This window comes from Ochotona curzoniae, unplaced genomic scaffold, assembly GCF_017591425.1.
Source record: "Ochotona curzoniae isolate NIBS_2020 unplaced genomic scaffold, NIBS_Ocur_1.0 contig_43, whole genome shotgun sequence".
Lineage (NCBI taxonomy): Eukaryota > Metazoa > Chordata > Mammalia > Lagomorpha > Ochotonidae > Ochotona > Ochotona curzoniae.
This window is the reverse complement of record NW_024466218.1, coordinates 11,497,875-11,518,466: the sequence shown is the minus strand read 5'-3', so window position 1 is coordinate 11,518,466 and position 20,592 is coordinate 11,497,875. Positions and strand designations below refer to the sequence as shown.

Genomic DNA, 20,592 nt, shown 5'->3' with positions numbered 1-20,592 from the left:
GTTCTGAGTTCTGAAGACCACTGCTCTATTTTTGATCCTGTAGATTTATAGGAACCTTTTTGTTTTTAAGAGTTTATTTAATTTTATTTGACAGGAAGAGTTACAGAGAGAGGAGAGACAGAGTGATTGTCTATGTTCTGGTTCACTCCCAAGACAGCTGCAATGGCAGGAGCTGGGCCAGTCTGAAGGCAGGCCAGGAGCTCCCTCTGGGCCTCCTACATGGGTACAGGGACTCCAGGATCTGGGCCCACTTCCCAGTCACTAGCAGGGAGCTGGAATGGAAGAACTGCATAATAGACTTTCTGTCACCTGCTCAGAGCCAAACCGAGGCTACAGAAATCAAGTGATTAGGGTCTTAAATAATTCTTCTCCTCAAAACCACAGGCTGTGTATCTGGAGTCCCTAGAATCATGAGCTCACTTTCCCAGACTACCATTTATGTAAAACCTCACTTTACTCCTTTGAAGCAAACTATCGTGACAGTGGAATAAAATCCCATCAAAAAGTCCTTACTTTTCTACTTTCAACATAATTAGTATATGGAATATACATTCAACTTGCCCAATGACTCCATGTTGCAGCAGGGTTAGCTCTGCCCTATGCCTCAGGGGAAACACTCCGCCTTACTTCCAGACCTTCTCTGTATCGTTCCTGGGGGACACACATCCCCTTGTCTCCTGACTTCAGCCATCCCATACATTCAGATGCCTCAGCGTACTGTTTAAGTACTATTCAGACCATCATCCATTCAAATGCCAAGACCATCCATCTATTCATATGTCAAGGCAGCCTAAGCAAAACCCAAGAGCAGCAGCCACACCTTTGAAAACTAAAGGAAGGAACTTAGACCTACCTGGCAAATTCCTAGAATGATTGGAAATATACTGGGAGGAAGGAACAAGGCAGCATATTTTGTATGGTATTTCCACTTACAAAGAGACTAAAATACAAACCTAATAACCTGAATGTCCTCTCTCTCTATTTATTATGTCCACATCCAAAAGAGAGTAACAGATGTCTCAAAGTGGGTGCAATGGTTTGGAATGGGTTTGAGTGTGTCTCCAACAGGTGCGGGTGCTGAAAGTTTGTTCCCCAGTGTGATGTTGGGAGGTTCTGGAACACTTAAGATGTGAAGTCTGGAAAGAAGTGATCAGCCTCTCAGAGAAATTAATGCTTTTTTCACTGGAGTGCATTCCGAGCAAGAAAGCTACAGCAAGCAAGCTGGTGTCTCCCATGAATCTCTCCTGCTTTCTGACTCACCACATGGCCTCCTTCTCTGCATACACTTATGCTGCAGTGATGCCACCTGCCTAAAGCACCTACCAGTAGTACATCTTCATTTGTTTTAACAGTACAAAGAAAACAACAGAAAATCAGGCAAATCGGTGAAGAGAGGTTCTTGGGGATACACAACGGCAGGTCAAAGGCCCAAGGATTTGGGTAATATTCTGCATGTGTGGGCACATACTGTAAATAATAAGCAACGGTTCTGGAGATTCCAGTAGATTTCAAGCATCTAAGATCCACATAAGGACACTGCCAACTCAAAAATGAAATTCCAATCAATTAGGGATATAAGGAAGGTGATGTATTTACATGGCAAGTCTTGTAGTCTTCAGTGATTGTAAGCATGTAGTTGTTAAGTCCCCTACAGTGCACATCTGTTAACTCTGTGTATCTTCACAGTGTGATCTTCACCGCAACTGGCAAAGTACAACCATTCAGTGTCGTCTTCATTCTGTTCACAGCTTTCACTGCAGTTCTTCCAGCACAGCTTTTTGATAGCAAGCGTATGATTTTGGCTGGAAACAAAGAAAAATGAAATTAGCATGTTTTAGCCACAACATATTTCAACAAGTGTCAACAACATGTTAATTTAATTAATATGGGGCTGATTGTGTGGCAGAATGGTTTAAATTGTTGCTTATTCTCAGCTGCCTATTGGCCCAGTCTCATCCACTGCAGACATCTTGGGAATGAATCAACAGAGGGGAGCTCTCCTATCTCACTTTTTCCCTGTTTTTCAGATAAATTAAATAAAAAGTAAGGAAAGAAAGTGAAAGGTTTTATGAACTGCACAGGGAAAATCTGAGTCTTCCGTGTGGCCTATTACTGCATGACTTGGGGGAAGACCATCACATTACTGCTCCCCTTCTCCCCAAGAACCACCCAGAACATTACCCAGTACAGATTAATAGTAGCTCTCTATGGAAGATCAATAACCAGGGTCAGTGTGGTGGCACAACCTGTTAATCCTCCACCTGCTAGTGCAGGCATTCCACAAAGATACCAATTCTTGTACCAGCTGTTCTACTTCCCATCCAGCTCCGTGCTTATGTCCCGGGTAAGCAGCAGAGGATGGCCTAAATCCTGGTACCCCTGCACCACGTGGGTGTCAAGAACCAAGGCCCCGGATCGCAGCTTTGCATCAGCTCAGCTCTGGATGCTGCAGCCATTTGGAGAGTGAATCCGCAGATGACAACCCTCTCTCTCTCTCTCTCCTCTGTAAAATCTGCCTTTCACGTTAAAAACATCTGGGCCTGTGGGGAGCTGTAGAGAGCCTACAGCCCACACCCTAGACAGACGGGCGCCGAACTGCTGCTTCCTGCTGTGCTAGAAAAAACAAGTCACAGGAAGTCTGCTGTGATTGGCCCAGGGGTGCGTGGATGGCGCGTGGACAGTGCGTGATCTGTGTGATGATTGGCCTGCCTGCTGCATGCACAGGTGACCTTTACGTTGATTGGCCGGGTTACCCAATGTATAAGGGAGCCAGAGAACCAGGGGGGAGAGAGAGAGAGAGAGAGTGCGCCTCGGAGGGAGAGAGAGGGAGAGAACACGTCTTGCCAAGATGTAGCTGCTGCACGCCTCGTGATGCGTGGCGGCTGCGCTGCGGCTGCATGGCGGCCGCCGTGCAGCCGCTGCGCACCGGTTTTGCTGTGTCATCTCTACAATAAAGGTTCCACAAAGACAACGAGTGTCTGGGTTTGACTTGCTGGCCAAGGGACCCCGACATGGGCCCAGCACGATGGCCTAGTGGTTAAAGTCCTCGCCCTGAATGCGCCGAGATACCATATGGGCGTTGGTTCTAGTCCCAGTAGCTCCACTTCCCATCCAGCTCCCTGCTTGTGGCTTGGGAAAGCAGTGGAGGACGGCCCAGTCTTGGGACCCTGCAACCACTTGGGAGACCTGGAGGAGGCTCCTGGCTCCCGACTTCAGGTCGGCACAGCACTGGCCCACTGCAGTCACTTGGGGATTGAATCATTGGACGGAAGATTTTCCTCTCTGTCTCTCCTCCTCTCTGTATATCTGACTTTGCAATAAAAATAAATAAATCTTTAAAAAAAATTAAAAGCATCTTAAAAACTAAAGTAGAATAATCTCAATAACCTCTAAAAATCTAACCTGCAAATTAGACACTCAAATCAAAAAGCAATGAAGTCAACAATCTACAAAGATGTCAAGGCACCAACACTAAAAAAAATATACAGCATAGGAGTTATCCTTTCAGATGCTCAAACCTGTCACCAGGTTCACCCTGAATACAGATGTAGGGAGGAAGTATAACCTTCAAGTAATGATAATGAAACACATTTTAAAAATCTGCCATCAAGACACATGCAACCAAATGACTTCCCTCAAAAGTGGTCACCCTGCAAAGTTTTCACACAACTGCTGTGCCCCCAGGTTTTCAAAAAAAAAATTTTTTTAAGACTTACTTATTTTTGTTGGAAAGTCAGATTTATACAGAGGAGAGACAGAAAGATCTTCCAACTGCTAGTTCACTCCCCAAGTGGCTGCAACAGCTGGATCCAAAGCCAGGAGCCTCTTCCAGGTCTCCTATGCAGGTACAAGGTCCCAAGGCTTTGGGTCATCCTTGATCGCTTTCCCAGGACATAAGCAGGGAGCAGGATGGGCAGTAGAACAGCCAGGACATGACGTGGCATCCAAATGGGATCCTGACACATGAAGTGGGAGGATTAGTCAATTCAGCCTTTGTGCTGGGCTCAAGAATGAACCATTTTGTCAGCTAATCACCACAAGGTGAGAAAGAAGCCATGACAGTAAGAGTAAAATCTAAGCAAACATGATTACAACAAGCACTAAATGTTTCTGGCCAATATGGAGGCAAGCTCCACTGGAGGACACAACCTTGCACAAAATGGCCTCAAAAATTTCTTTCCATTGTGCTATTTACCTTGGAGTTTACCTGAATTGTATTTTAAACAGTATGGATATAAAAAAAAAATTGAAAAACTATGACCCCTGTTAGTAATAGGACTTATAAAAAGTTTAGACATTTTTAAAGAACAACACGAATTTTTAAAAAGTAGATTAAAAATGATGCCTGAATATAAAGCTGCTGTCGACAAGGCTAGCATTTCATATTGGAGCACTGGCTCCACTGTAGGCTGCCTTGCTTCTGGTCGAACTTCCTGCTAACGTGTCTGGGAAAGCAGTGGGAGACGGCCCAAGTACTTGGGCTCCTACCTAGATCAGTCCCAGCTGTTGGAGCCATTTGGGGAGTGACCCAATAGTTAGAATAATCATTGAGCTCTCTCTTTCTCTGACCACCTTTTGAGTAAATAAATCATCCTACAAAACAAACAACAAAATGATCCATGTAAGGCTGTGAACAGCAGGTTCTCTACCTGAGCTCAGGTGGCCAAGGCCCGTGCCAGGGCATGAGGTTCAAAGTCACGCACAGCACTGAGAGCCACCCAGCAACTTGCTCAATTATCAGATGTGAGGCACAGTGTTCAATCCCAGGAGAATGGCTTTCAAATACTCCAAAACAACACAAAGCTTATAATTCAACTTCAACAAGAACCTACTGTGTGACTTGATGCAATAGTGTAGCAGTTAAAGTCTTTCCCTTGAAAGCACCGGGATCTCATATGGGTGCCAGTTCCAATCTTAACAGCTCCACTTCCCATACAGCTCCCTGTTTGCGGCCTGGGAAAACAGTCAAGGACAGTCCAAAGCTTTGGGACCCTGCACCCGTATGGGAGACCTGAAAGAAGCTCCTGGCTCCTAGCTTCGAAATGGCTCAGCTCTAGCCATTGCAGCCACTTGGGGAGTGAACCACTGGACAGAAGATCTTCCTCTCTGTCTCTCCTTCTCTCTGTATATCTGCCTTTCCAACAAAAATAAATATATATTTAAAAAAAAAAAAAAAAAGAACCTACTGTGGCCAAATTCCAAATATGCCATTATGAAAACCACTTTCTTCTCAACTCTTTGTTGCTTCTAATAACAGTATTAAGCAAACGATGTGGTCAAGCAGACTTGTGAAAAACAACATTAATATACAGAACTACATGACTTTCCAGTGAGGTTAACACAGTTCCATTCAGTAGTAAGTACCACAGAGTCCTGCCCTCTTTGTGAAACTGGCACAAAACCTTTACTAAAGGTTTCCATTTAGGAAGAAAATACCTTTGACTTGTCTCCACACAGCAGATCCAGTCATTCACTTCTGGAACTTGATTGGTCTTTTTCCAGGTGTACAAGTAGATCTTTCCACGCTCCAATCCCACTGCAACCACGTATCTGTAAGGAAGGGGGAAAGCAGTAATTATTTTAGCATGGATTTGTCATCTCCATCAGCACTCTTAAGTTGCTTTTACAGCACCCCACTTGTCCCTGGCTTAGAATGGACACTGCATGTCTCCTGGGTTCACAGTGAGCCTACTCCCGGCTGAGGATGTAAGTAGGTTTACTAGCCTCAGCTGACAGCGCCTGGCAGCCAGAGTTCCTGCCGACATCTGCAGGGAGCTCCATTCCATCAAAAGTGCTTATTAGGGAGGAAGCACTACAATCTGTCTTTGGTGAAACAAGAACCTTCGGGTCACATCCTAGTCTCTAGTTTGTTGGGGTCCGTGCAGTGGATGTGGGGGACACAAAGGTGTGAAGAGTATTGTTCCATTGCAGGCAGGGCCGTAAGGAACTTCCCGCTGTTTGCCAGGGCCCGGTGGATGTCTCTACAACCACCTGAACGCAGCTCCACCTTCCTTTGCATGGACACTGGACCACCCTGCGGAAGAACTCTAAGCCATTCAGGCATTGTTTGCTACCATGGAGTTGGCTTTTTTACTCAATGTGAGCTTGAAGGTTAACGTCAATAATAATGTCTTACAAAAGGGCCTTCTACTATTCCTACTGTCTTGGCTGTCCCCATTGACCTGATGCTAATCAAGGGACCTATATTTAGGCTTTCATTCTTTCCTTGATCTTTAGGTTCCCCTTTTCTTTGTGATGCAAGATTGAGTTGTAGAATAAAAATTGTAGCAGGAACTGCTACTGTTTTTAGGTAAAACAAATGGCAGAATTATCCTTAGAAACACCCACTTGACCATGACGTAAAAAGTCTGAGCCAGAGTTTGACTGTTTCTGTATAAAGTGGACAGCTTTCCCGCATTGTCCGTTATGATCATGAAATCGTAGTGGTCCGTCTTTCTTTCCTCTTTGCGCCTCATCCACGCACCCTTCGTGAGTTCCGAACTCAGCTGGAGCTGAACTCCAGCCAGCATTAGTTACCTATCCTCAATCATCCACTTCTATCCATTTAAAAATTCTTAAAAGAAATAAAAGCACTTTGAAAACTGCAACAATTTAGAAGCGAAGCAACCCGATGAATGAACAAATGAAACAGTAAGAAGGCTGAGGCCTGAAAATCCCAACAGTCCTATTGCAGAAGACACACACTGAGCCCCAGCAGACTGACCTCTGGGAAGGGTTAAGCACTGGGCACACACTGACGGCTGTCACAGAACCCCCCACATCCAGGACCGAGGAGCAGGGGCCGATGGGGTGCTCGATGCCGTCATCACTGGAGTCACACTCACCCCAGACCACCACCTGATACAGACAGGTAACACATGCTGAAGCTTTCTCTTGGCAAAAATCGCAGCAATTCACTCTAGAGTTTTGATGATACAGATAACACAGAATATACCCAGGCATTTAAAGGGGACAACATTCATGCTTACATGTGACATTCCACGGCTTCAAACCAGATAATGAGTCTAGGAGAGCTCAGCCAACCATGTCGTACAGACAGACTGTCCCTGGCCGCAGACCAGAGGAGCATCTGGCATGCTCTTGAATCCCACAAAAAAGTTCTAATCTGGTGGAAGTCCATCCGCTGCGGCCCCAGTGAGGCACTTGGGCACCTCCCAGGAAACTTCCCAACCGAGTCTCCAGCTCTTCTTCTGTGTCATTCATTGTTGAGAAAATCAACTAAGCTATCAAGGCCTCTCCCTGCCACTGACTCAAAGGCTGTTGTGGGTGTTTGGGTGCACAGCAGAAACCACAACAGCCTTTGAGTCAGGCTGGAGTCAGGAGCCCAGATCTCCATCCGGACTGTCCACGTGGGTGGCAGGGGCTCAAGAATTTAAACCATGATTTGCTGCTTCCCAGGATACAGTAACATGAAGCTGAATGGCAAGCACAGGAGCTTCTAGTTTTCTACCTCTGTGCCCTTGAAATAATAAAAATTAACATTAAAAAAGAAAAACTTGGTCCCAGCACAGTGGCCTAGCGGCTAAAGTCCTTGCCATGGATGCACCAGGATCCCATATGGGTGCCAGTTCTAATCTCGGCAGCTCCACTTCCCATCCAGTTCCCTGCTTGTGGCCTGGGAAAGCAGTCAAGGACAGCCCAAAGTCTTGGAACCCTGCACCAGCGTAGGAGACCCGGAAGAGGATCTGGGCTCCTGGCTTTGGACTGGCACAGCATCGGCTGTTGAGGTGACTTGGGGAGTGAATCATCAGACAGAGATCTTCTTCTCTGTCTCTCCTCCTCTCTGTATATCTGACTTTGCAATAAAAATAAATAAATCTTAAAAAAAAAAAAGAAAGAAAAGAAAAACTTGGGCCCAGTGCAGTAGCCTACTGGCTAAGGCCCTCACCTTGTATGTGGCAGAATCCCATATGGGTGCCATTTCGCATCCTGGCTGCTCCAATTCCCTTCCAGCTACCTGCTTGTGGCTTAGGAAAGCAGTAGAGGATGGCCTAAGATCTTGGCACCCTGCACCCACATCGGAGACCCAGAAGAAGCTTCTGGCTCCTGGCTTCAGATCGACTCTGCTCTAGCCATTGCAGTTACTTGGGGAGTGAACCAGCAGAGGAAAGATTTTTCTATCTCTCCTTCTTGGTGTAAATCTGACTTTCCAATATGAATAATAAATGCATCTTAAAAAAATAAATAAGTAAATAAATCTTTAAAAAAATAAAGTAAAACTTAAAAATCCCTTTGTCCTTATCTCTCACCTACCACTCTCCTAGTTTCTTAATCTTGATACTTTTCATTTACTACTTTTTTTCCAATGAGGCCATTTGTTATGTGTCTGAAAAGTTTTCCCTTTGTACTTACGATATTTCAGAGATATGTACTTACAGAAGTTAATAGTAAGTCTTTTCAATGTATGTACATGGAAGGCACAGAAAGGAACACATCAATTGATTTTTCAAAGTTGTATCATAAAAGCAAATTCATGTTTTTTATTCAAACATACCTGTAAAAATATTATCCCACAGTTGACAAAAAAAAAGGTTCAAAAATAAAATTACCTTTTTGTCCCGACTCCCAGTGAAGAAATACTTGCTATCAGGACTCCAGTCACAAGACCAAATGATTCTACTGTGCACAGACGTGATCTTGTTGGTGAAGGCAAAGAGACTGAACACTGGCTCTGAATCAAAGAGAAAGGCACAGAGCACTCACAAAGCAGGGAGAGACGTGTCTCTTGGCCTGTCGGAAAGCTCCTGAAGTGTCGTGTGTGGGGTATCATGGCACTTACTAAGCCAAGTGGCTGGCCTCTGTAGCAGCCTGAGGCCAGCAGCTGCCCCCTTGGCAGAAGGTTCTGGGTGCAGTCATTTCCCCCAGGAGGGCAGGTTTTCACGCGGCCACCGTATCATGACTAAGGACAGCTATGTTGCAGCCACATAACTGAAGGGCCAGTGTACATCTAGGGAAGAAGGCTTAAACAGTGTAATTCCACTCAGAAAGAAACTAGATTTACTAACTAACTAGGCTGTGGCAAGATCAATGTAACACATAAACAACATTAAAGATGTCAAAAGCCCGTGGGAGGGGAGGTGTGGCATTGTGACGCAGGTGAAGCCCGCGCTGGCAAGGCCCACACTCCACGCTGGGTGCCTGCTCATGTCCTGTTGCCCTGAGAGGCAGCAGATGAAGACCCAAGCACCTGAATGTCTGACACCCACGTGGAGTCCCTGGCTCCTGGCTTCATGGAGGCCCACGCCTCAGCATTTGTGGGCATTTGGGAAATAAGTCAGCAGATGGAAGATCTTTCTCCTTCTCTCTTTTAAATTAATCTGTTTTTAAAAAATACTCAAAAATACTGTCCTTGTTTTATTTAAAAACAAGGCAGCTTCTACTTTTATACGGGCTGAGTACAAAATGGAACTGCTTGCTAAGGCGAGAAGAAGAGTATATCTATCAATCTGTAACCCACAAACATGAAATAATATATTTGTCAATATCATCTTAGATTTTAAAAGAGCAAATGATGTATGGTAGATCACTAGTGCAACAGAAAAAAAAACAGTCTAACACAAATTGCTGAATGTGTTTTATCACCCCTGAACATTTTTTAAGATCCAAGAAACTAAACAACCAAAAATACCATGAAATTCAAATGTACATTAAACCATATCAACAACAACAAAAAACATATTTTAAATATTCTAAAATTTACCCAAGAAAGAAAAACTTGGGTAAAAGAATCAGACCAGTGTTGCAACAACATCAGCAACATAAAACTTCCACTCTTGTTTTTTTTTTTTTTCCATTCATGATGGCATCAGAGTAGAATGCAGGCCCACGGGCCAGCACTTTGCCCAGGGATCAGGGATCAAGTGATCCACAGATAACACCAACACACCCTTCCTGATGATCAAAGTAACAGGGAAGGAGTCAGGGGCTCAGGATAATGGTCTCTGTTTCACAAGCTAAAATATCACTGGGCCCCACACGGTAGCCTAGCAGCTAAAGTCCTCGCCTTGAACACCAGGATCCCATATGGGTGCTGGTTCTAATCCCCGAAGCCCTGCTTCCCATCCAGCTCTCTGCCTGTGGCCTGGGAAAGCAGTAGAGGACGGCCCAAAGCCTTGGGACCCTGCACCTGCGTGGGAGACCAGGAGGAAGAGGCTCTAAGCTCCTAGTTTCAGATCAGCGCAGCACCAGCCATCACGGCCACTTGGGGAATGAAATCAATGAACGGAAAATTTTCCCCTCTGTCTCTCCTCCTCTTTGTGTATTTGACTTTCCAATAAAAATAAAATAAATCTTAAAAATAAAATCGTAAGATTGTTGAGAGAACGGAAAGAAACTATTCAAATATGAGTATACATGCTTGCATCTTTGTTGTCCCTACTTCATCAAATCCCAGCGCACATTCATGAACTTAAGGGCAGCATTCTATAGCCATTCATAGAGCTGCATTTTCTTCACTACAATGTCTGAATGCACACTACCCTATTGACACAATTACAGAGTCAACCCGAAGACCATCTGTGTCCAAGGAAGGTCAAGGCTTCCTCAGCTACCCAGGAACCTTGAAAGGTTTCTGCTGCCCTTCACCTTGTGACCATTCTATCTCCCACAACAACTAGCTTATTAATCTTTATAAGCCACCTTACCAAACTCAGTTGAGATTATATCTTGTCTTTTCCATAAGGACCAGGTTCGATCTCTGGAAACAGCTAGTAAGAACTGGTCATTAGGCGAGAAGGCCATTTGTGTGACAGTCAAACTGTGGAAAACCAAATTCTGCACCTGTTTCCAAGAGGAAGTGTTCCAAAGAATGATGGCTGCATGTTCTTTCTTAGCTGCCTGTGGGACAGAGATACAATGAAGTTATTTAAGAAGTCAACTGAAAAGAAGACATTTAAAAAAAAATAACACATTATTTGTACAGATATACTTTATGTGCCCATTTTAGTGAGGAAATGAAGCCTGTGAAGGACATCTGGCAGCATAGCAGAGGAAGGAGAGCAGAATAAATTAGTCATCTACCCCAGAACAGTATGACAGCAAATTTCTGGGCGAAAGGAGACTCTGAGATGGACTGTGTCAGCCAATGGACCTTGGAAGGATTTCCTCTTTCTTGGATCTGCGCGATCAACAGCATGTCAGAACTATCGAAACCACCTGAACAGAACCCTCTGAACATGCTCCACATCGGGGGCCCTGTGGTGACATCACGTGGCCCTTCCCCATCCCTAGGTACTGGGGCGGATGGGAGGCTGGATTTGGCTTCTCCTCTTGTTTCCTCTCCCCCCTAGATAGGGAAGGAAGGTGTGGAAAGAGTGGTTTCACCTGCTTTCCCCTAGTCCTCAACCCTTACAACCCTAATCAACCATGCAAACATCATCCAAAACAAATTTTTTTAAATGAAAAAAAAAAAAAAAGATACCCTTCAATAAAGGCTAACCTCTGGGAAAGAGAAGACCAAGATCATAAATGAATCACTGAGGACTGATGCCATAATCATAACTTAACTTTTTCACTTTTTGTAAGAAAAATACTCAGTGGCAGTCACCACAGCACAGCAGGTGGAGCTGCTCCTTGGGACACTTGCATCCTGTATCCAAGTATTGGCTGAAATCCCAACTCCTCTACTTCTGGTCCAGCTTCTTCCTAATGGGCCTGGAAAGGCAGCCGACGATGCTCCAAGTACCTAGGTCCCTGCCGCCTCTGTGGGAGACCCAGCTGGGTTTCTAGGCTCTTTGCCCTGGTCCAGCTCTAGCTGGTAAAGATGCTTATTTGGGGAGTGAGGGAATGGAAGATCTCCTTTTCTTTCTTGTCTCTCCTACTCTTTATCTGTCACTTATTCAAATAAATCTTACTGAAAACAAAACAAAACAAAAAAAGCAAGCAACCTCAGAGACTTACTTTTGATGAATATGCAACAATAGGAAACAACTGACTCTGTTCTCCCACCTCAGAGTAGCTGGACTCAGTAACCAGCTCTGAAGCCTCATAGGAGACTGATCTCCTATAAACACATGAGACTGTAAATGTCCCTTTCAACACTGTTTTTGCTACATCTCATAAGTAATAAAGTTCTAGTTTTTATTGTAATTTCTTCAGCGCCACGTGGGTCGATCACTAGCATCTATTCCTACTAGGTTTCTGATTTTCTTTTTTATTGCTCCAGTGATGCATTGGTATTTCTGTAGCTTGTTCATTAACTTCATGTTGATGAAAATTTACTATTTTTCTCCCTGTTTTAGACTGTATTTATTGGCTCTGCATATAAGTGGATATATAAAGTAGTGGAGTATTGGGCCCGGCGCGATGGCGCAGTGGTTAAGGTCCTCGCCTTGCACGCCCAGGATCCCATATGGGTGCCGGTTCTAATCCTGGCGGCCCCGCTTCACATCCAGCTCCCTGCCTGTGGCCTGGGAAATCAGTCCAGGACGGCCCAAAGCCTTGGGTCCCTGCACCCAGGTGGGAGATCCGGAAGAGGCTCCTGGCTTCACATTGGCTCAGCTCCAGCCATTGCAGCCGCCTGGGGAGTGAGTCATTGGACGGAGGATCTTCCTCTCTGTCTCTCCTCTCTGTATATCTGCCTTTCCAATAAAAATAAAATAAATCTTTAAAACAAAAATAAATAAAGTAGTGGAGTGTAGTCAAGACAAAGTACAGTATGTCTCTACGCATACAGACCAAAGACGGACTCCCAGTGAAATGACTGAAGATGTCCTGACAGTAGGATGCTGGACTCTACGACAGTGTACTATTAGGAGTTCCAGGAGAGGTGAGGCCTAGCAGTTGTGGAATGTGGGCAAAGAAGGCACAGAAACGTGAATGTCTGCAGCTTTCTAAGGGTGCCCAGGTTGTTTGCTAAATGTCTCTTAGGATAACTTATATTGAATCTATACTCATAATCTTCAGAGAAATTCCAATGACATCTACAGTGAAGTATTACACAGCTAATGGAATGGATGATGTCATTAAGAAGTCTGCAACACTAAGTGATGGTGAGAGTGAAGAGTCACTGCGGATCTGATGGCAGTGGCATTGTGCATAACCACTCTGCAGAATGGCTGGCACTGTCCTGAAAGCTAAATAATGTGTCTACTGTATCATCCAGCAATTCCACTCACTGGTGTTCTCACAAGAAATCAAAGTGTAAATCTGTATGGAGATTTGTACACAAATGTTCTTAGGTGTTCCACCCATAAAAAGCCAAAATCTGGGGGCCCGGCACCGGCATGGCCTAGCGGCTAAAGTCCTCGCCTTGAATGTCCCAGGATCCCACATCGGCGCCAGTTCTAATCCCAGCAGCTCCACTTCCCATCCAGCTCCTTGCTTGTGACCTGGGAAAGCAGTCAAGGACAGCCCAAAGCTTTGGGACCCTGCACCCGTGTGGAATGCCCAAAAGAAGTTCCTGGATCCTGGCTTTGGATCGGCATAGCACCTGCCATTGCGCTCACTTGGGGAGTGTATCATCAGATGGAAGATCTTCCTCTCTGTCTCTCCTTCTCTCTGTATATCTGACTTTCCAATAAATAAATAAATCTTTAAAAAAAAAAGCCAAAATCTGGAAAACAACCCAAATGTCCATTAATAAGTGAGTAGACTGTGGTGTATCTGTACAAGTGAAAATTATTCAACAGGCCTAAGGAATGAACTATGGATACAAGCAAGATTTCACTAATTCTCATGAATGACAGAACCAGGCCAAATGAAAAAAGCACACATTGCATAAGAGAACTTCTATGGTCCGTGGGAATGTGCATTATGGAAAAACTAGGTGCAGAGATAAAAATGTGGGGGTACGCAAATCAACGATCATTTAATTCCAATTTACATGAATGTTTTAAAGTGCCTCAAATGATTCTACTTACATGAGATTTCAGAAAACAAAAGCTACTCTATCGTGATAGAAAGCAGATTAACTGCAAGAGGGAGAAGAAAGGGGCAGGAAAGAGAAATTATTGACAGGAGGCATACAAAGCTTTGAGGGTTGAAGGATACATTCATTATCTTGATTGCAGTTAACATTTTATAATTATAAACATGTCAAAACTTATCAAGTTGCTCACTTGAAACATGCCATTTATGTTAATGACATCTAAATAATGTAGCTAAAAAGCATTTGTTTCAAAAAAAGAGGCACATACTTGGTATAAGTAAGCCATTACTTGTTTCTAAAATGGAAGTTTTCAAAACGGAAAAGCTAATTACATGATTGAGAATACCCTAAGTTAAAAACAAATTATCAGCTCAGCAGAAGCACAGCCTTTTGAACTAATGAGCCCCAATCTTCCCAAAGTCACAACAGAAGATGGAAGCACTCTTGGTACTGTCGCCACAGAACCTGTTAGCAGCAGGTAGGGGGAAAGTAGGGAAATGCAGTCTCTACAACAAAAGCAGCGACTCAGGGGCCCATCCTTATGGGCAGCTCTCACCAACATGCTCAAAAAATAAATACATTTCAGAAAATATATAGAGGAATGTGGGATTTAGACCCTTCAGATAATACTTTGTAAATATTACTCCTTCATATGTGTATAAATTCTAAATCATGAATTCAAAATCATTCTCCAGGACAAAGGCAGAACTGTCCTGTGCTACAGTGCCATGTGCTACAGTAACCAGCTAACATGGTCAGGCCAAGGGACTCCACTTACTTAGGTCTGTGCCACAGTGTCTTAAAAAAAAGTTTGAGAGATTTCATTCCAAGCATCACCTTCTCACTCTTTTTTGTCTCTAAAGATTCCAGCTGTTTAAATTCAAACTTTTAGGTATCATTCATTTTAAGAGACCTGATTAAAACATTTTTGAGCATGGGCATAACTCAGTTGAAACTGAGCATTCAGGAACAAAAAAATGTGCAGCTGAAATACAGATCTAAAACACAAACACAAGCTTTAGCAGGATCAGAAAGGAAAGACAGACTGAGAAAGTAAGACTTAAAAAAGGCACACACCAACAGCCTTTCACTTAAGATTCGTCTCCATCACTACCAAACGTGGAAGAACCTGTGATCAGGTAGAATCAAAAGGAAAATCCCCTACCTTACAAGCTGAGGCAAGCAGAGTCTTCGCATTGTTACAAGCAACAGAAAATATCTCATAACCATGTCCATATCTAAAACAGAAACAGGGAAGAGAGAAAAATGCATAATCTCTACACACATTACTAATTTTACCGCTTTTTAAGCTGCAAAATTTTACAAAGTGGAAAGAATAATCTTTATCCAAACAAACATTTGGGAAGCTGGCGAGAAACATCAGCTCCCTCAGAAGTCATACAACTCATTCAGACAACCAGATTAACATACAAGTATTCACTTCCTATCATAGCCAGCTGGCAAAATAAACACTAAATCATGCAAAGGTTTCAATTGCAAACCACTAAAGAAAAAGAAAAAATAGAATAATAAAATTTTAAAAATCTTTTTAAAAAAGGAACAAATATTATCTCTACTTTTAAAATTAACATCAATAAATAAACCTAAAAAGCAACATAAAAATGTGAGGTTTGATTTTTACCATTATGAAGAACCACTAAAAGATCTGGAACAGAAAAAACTATAGATAGGAAGAATGGAAAGGGACAAATCAAGTGTAGGGAGGGGTAAACGTCCCACATTACAACAGAATCAAATTGCTACATACAGTTGAACTTACAGTTTTTGAACCTCAGGCCACAAAGTATTTTGCAGAAGATGATCCTCAGTGGGAGGTTCTATAATAAATGTATGGTATTTCAGTTAATTTTTGTTTTCACCCAAATAAAACAGCAAATGTTATAGCACATATTTAGGTCAGCAGTGACAGATAGCACACTGTGTACCAGTGTTCTGCCATTTCTTACCAGTAAGTAGAGAAGGTTGAAAGGCCATCTGCTGATACTCAAAGCCAGTGCTGGTTAACAGCTCCTCCTCATCAGAAGGCTGAGGACATATATCTCCTAAGGAAGCACATCAACATCATTTGTTGTTATTAAGACCACCAGTTAGAAGGCAATGACATTTCCAACTGGTATAGTCAAAGCTGTGTCCATGGGATGCCAAGCAAAAAGTATTTCCACCACCTAGTATTTTCCAAACATGTTCCTAGGAGCACTAAGTAACAAGTTTCACAAGACTAGCACATAACATAGACAGCTTGGTTGCTACCTGTGATACTAGCATCCCATATGAGCATTTGTTTGAGTCCCAGCCAATCTGCTTCAATTTTAGATCTCTGCTACAGTACCCAGGACAGCAGTGGAGGATGGCCTGAGTGCTTGGGCCCCTGCCACCACATGGGAGATCAGGATGGAGCTTTTGTCTTCTGGCTTTGGCTTGGCCCAGACCTGGTTGTTGTGGCCATTTGGGAAATGAAACAGGATGGAAGGCCTGCATGTTCACCCCACCTGTTTTCTGTAACTTTGTCTTTTGAATCAATAAATCATCTTTAAAAAATAAAATAAATAAAACCAACAATAGATCCTTCAAGGCCACACCTGTGCTTGTGGTGCCATGAACTGCACACTGTGTAACCTGCACCTATTTCAGCAGTCTGTGTATATAGTGTACCTAACATGAAATATTTTATGTAAAGGATCAATATATTTACAAAGAGAAGAGACAAAGATCTTCCATCCTCTTCCATCCTCTGATGGTTTGCTCCCCAAGTGGCCCAAACAGCTGGAGCTAATCCAATCCAAACCAAGAACCAGGAACCTATTCTGGGTCTCCCATATGGGTGGAGGGCCTCAAAATTATGGGCCATTCTCTACTGCTTTCTCATGCCACAAGCAGCGAACTGGACAGGAAGTGGAGCAGCTAGGACAAGAATGAGCACCCATACGGATCCCAGTGGATGCAAGGCGAGGATTTAGCCATTAGGTTATCATGCTAGGCCTTCAAATAAATAAATCTCTGAAAAATTTCCGAAAAATTAGCTGCAACAAACCTTAGGTACACATTTTACCTAATATATATCTAGATACATATTATATTAAGTTTAAGTATCATATACATTCAACAATTTTTGAGACTAAAGACTTACCCTGAAAGATGGCTTTATTTGATAACCCCAATGCAGGAACAGTGGCTCCTTCTGGAAGATCACTGTCTTGCTGGAATGAAAAGAACAGGTAAGTTTCAACCACTAAAAATTACTATTACTCCAGGCAATACAAAAGCACTGTAATCAGAGACACTAACAGTTTAAAGGACTACCTTTGTATGAATGTTTGCCTATATGTGCACTTCCTGAATCGACAGATGCAACACACTCTCAAGAGACAGGCTATACCTAACCTCAAATCCCAACCATCTAAAAAAATAAGCACCCTTTCATCTACAAGCTCATTAAATATTACTAGCTCAAGAGGTTTCAGGGTCTGGCAAGAAATGCAGCAGCCTGAAAATGGAAGGTTGAGTGCTTGAACTTGCAAAAACAGTCTCACATGCACAACCTAATATGTCCATGTGAACAGACGTTTCCCAAAAAAGGCAACAGTGCTTCAATCAAACATATTTAAATAATCAAAACTGTATTTTAAAACTTCCCAAGATTTCCACAGTTTTCGAGTTATCTCATGTGAAATTATACACTAACCCTCAAAATTGGCATGGGCCCATATGCTGAGAGTGATCAATATGGGAGCCCTAACCAGACACAAACATGAGCAATATTATTTTAAATCATCACCAACATTGTAACCTTCATATCAGAAATCAAGAAAAATAGAACAGCATGAAAAAGAGCAATAAGAAGTATTCCTATATGCCTATCCCAGTACACCCAGTACACCCAGTACACCCAGTACACACAGTACAGGAGTAAACCCCCAAGGCAGCAAGAGTCAATAGGCATCCCGTGTCTTGGGTCACAGAACTGAAATGTACCTGGCAACTGATTTCACCATTTCAATCCCTAGAACTGAAGATATCCTGAAACAATCTGCCTCTCTCCCACAAGCCCAACTCTCATTCCTACTGTCTTTATTAGAAAGAAACAGAACAGGATCTTACTTTCTCTTCTAATCATTAGGAAAAGCTGTGACATGAGATCCTGTGTACACACTACGGCTAGTTTAGCTGGTTGCTTCATTTCAAATGACACACTGTCTTCTCCAGCTCATGCTAGTTCCAGTGCCTTTAGTCTCTCAACTCCAAGGCAAACCTCTTGCTTCCCAAACACTTTTCATCATTTTCTGTGTGCAGGGTTATCCACCAGAACCCTATGGTCTGAAGCAAACCTGCATCCCACAATCACAACCATGTCTTCTCCCACTTTTCCATTCCCTCTATGCTGTTTTTGTTCCAACAAGAACCCCAATAACTCTGCTCTCTCCTTCCATCTATGATAAATGCACTGATCCTTTCTGAATTCACAAATTTGTGACACAGTTGTAAATCAAGGACTTTCGAATATATAGTTCTGTATATCAGAACTATCTTGCTGCTTTAGTTCTCGTCCTTAAAAATTAAGTACTTCATATATTTACAATCTTTCATAGATATGAGACACAAACAAAACTAAAAACTTACCCTTCGAAAGCCCAAATGAAATCCCATTAAACATATTTTATATGCTCCAAAACAGTGTCCTCTTCCTTCAATGGAAGTGACTTTGGTACCATAAGATTCAGCAGTTGACCTATCTGATAACAGCAAGTACATTAGTTCCCCTCCCCCTATCCTTAGCCTACGGATAATAACCTCCCTGGTTATATACAAGTTCCATCTTTCACATTTTGTTTATCCTAAAAATCCAGCAGAAGGATGCAACAGAAAATTCACCTCTTAGGTGAACAGTGCCATGTTGCCCAACAATGGCTTGAACTCATGTGTTCCACAAACTTCTGTTTGCAACATCTAAACAAAACAACTAAACGCCCCAGGGCACACAAAGTTTGCCACATCAATAATAAGTGATATGCTTTTATTTCTATTCATCACTATAGCTATAAGTTGAATAAAACATTTTTAATTTCACAATGAAGTGAGCAGTTTTAAGCGAAACATTTAGAGGAATACTCACATTACAAAGCACATGATTCAGAGACTGTCCTGTAATGGCACAAAAATTTTCCACAAAATTCCGAGGTGCAGAAAAAACTCTAAGGACTTTTTCATCTGCTCCAGATACAAACTGAAACCGATTAATCATTGCCAAACATTTCAGGTCGTAACCATGTATCTGAGGCCTTGCAATTTCATGCCAAGTCACCTAGGTTAAACAAAATGAACACTTTAAAAAGCCAAATTATTTTCAATGACCAAAGATTAGATGCCAAGGAACTATGATCACAGGGCAGATTCACTCATAAACAACTGGATAAAGCCATTAACAAATCACTGAAAGTTACAGAAAACCACTCTAAATCATTTGACTTGTTTTCTAGTTGACTACAGACATGTCTACACATGTGCTCCATTCTCGTCATTTGGCTGGATCATGTGCAATTGAAGCAGTATTGTCAGCTGCAAATATCATTAGTCTTCATGGACTGGGTCAGTTAATGGTGAGAATTTTTGTCAGACACTAACAAACTAAGGCTGAGGACCCTGGCTTTCTTTACCACAGAGGAGTTCAATGGCTTAATCGGTGTTAAAGCTTTATTGTGATTTTTTTTTCTTTTTAAGACTTACCTATTTTACTTCAAGGGCAGAGTTTAAACAGAGAAAGACAGAGACACACAGAGAGACCTTCCATCTACTGGTTCAATTTCCAAAATGTTCACAATGACTGAAGCTATGTCAGTCCAAAGACAGGAGCCAGGAGTTTCTTCCAGGTCTCCCACAGGATCCCAAACACTTGAGCCATCCTCCACTGCTTTCCCAGGCCACCAGCAGACAGCTAAATCGGAAATGAAACAGCTGGGATTCCAACCAGTTACCAGATGAGATGCTGGTCATCCACAGGCAGAAGCTTAACCTGCAAGACCAAAGCATAATGTAGCTACACTATAGCTCTGGTTATGGCCTGGGAAGACGGCAGAGGATGGCACCACTCCTCGGGCACTGTATCTCATAGAAAGCATGTAACAAGCTCCTGGCTCCTGACTTTGAATCAGCTCGGTTCTGGAAAATGTGGCCATTTGGGAAATGAGCCAGGGGATAGAGACCTTCTCTCTATATATCTCTCCTTTCTCTGTAAAATCTGCCTGTATAATAAAACAAAATAAATCTTTAAAAAAAATTAAACTTTTGCAGTACAACAGTTTCATTTTGCATTGATACTAACAACTAGGAAAGCATCAGGTATACTGAATCATTACAGGCAGTACTTATTTTCCCTACTTTTTACTTTAGACTTTGGAAACTATGAAGTTGTATTTTACTCAAGGATTTCATTTGGGGGTTAGTATAATAGGTGAAGATGCCACTTATGATGTCAGCATTCCATATGGGCACTTGTTTCTTCATTTTCAATCCAGCTCCCTGCTAACAGCCTGGGAACATAACAGAAGATGGCCCAAGTAACTGGACCCCCACACCCATACAGGAAGCCCAGGAGAAACTCCTGGCCCAACTCTGGCCATTATGGCCATTTTGGGAGAAGCAAATGAAAGATTCTCTTTCTGTTTCTCCTCCTGACTGTAAATCTGCCT

General features: G+C 42.8%; 1 protein-coding gene across 9 annotated transcripts in view; it reads right to left on the bottom strand.

Moving 5' to 3' along the window:
• Positions 1-966: 966 nt before the first annotated feature.
• Positions 967-20,592, bottom strand: part of ELP2 (elongator acetyltransferase complex subunit 2) — a 41,034-nt gene continuing 21,408 nt past the window's right edge. For all 9 annotated transcript variants that reach the window (XM_040984905.1, XM_040984910.1, XM_040984903.1 and 6 more), the window contains 10 exons: positions 19,020-19,208; positions 17,037-17,106; positions 15,856-15,951; positions 15,669-15,726; positions 15,054-15,126; positions 10,665-10,857; positions 8,571-8,692; positions 6,725-6,858; positions 5,437-5,550; positions 967-1,802 (listed from right to left, as the gene is read on the bottom strand). In XM_040984905.1, coding sequence (XP_040840839.1) covers positions 1,649-1,802; positions 5,437-5,550; positions 6,725-6,858; positions 8,571-8,692; positions 10,665-10,857; positions 15,054-15,126; positions 15,669-15,726; positions 15,856-15,951; positions 17,037-17,106; positions 19,020-19,208 — 1,203 coding nt within the window. In that variant the 3' untranslated portion in view covers positions 967-1,648. The remainder of the gene's footprint in view (positions 1,803-5,436; positions 5,551-6,724; positions 6,859-8,570; positions 8,693-10,664; positions 10,858-15,053; positions 15,127-15,668; positions 15,727-15,855; positions 15,952-17,036; positions 17,107-19,019; positions 19,209-20,592) is intronic.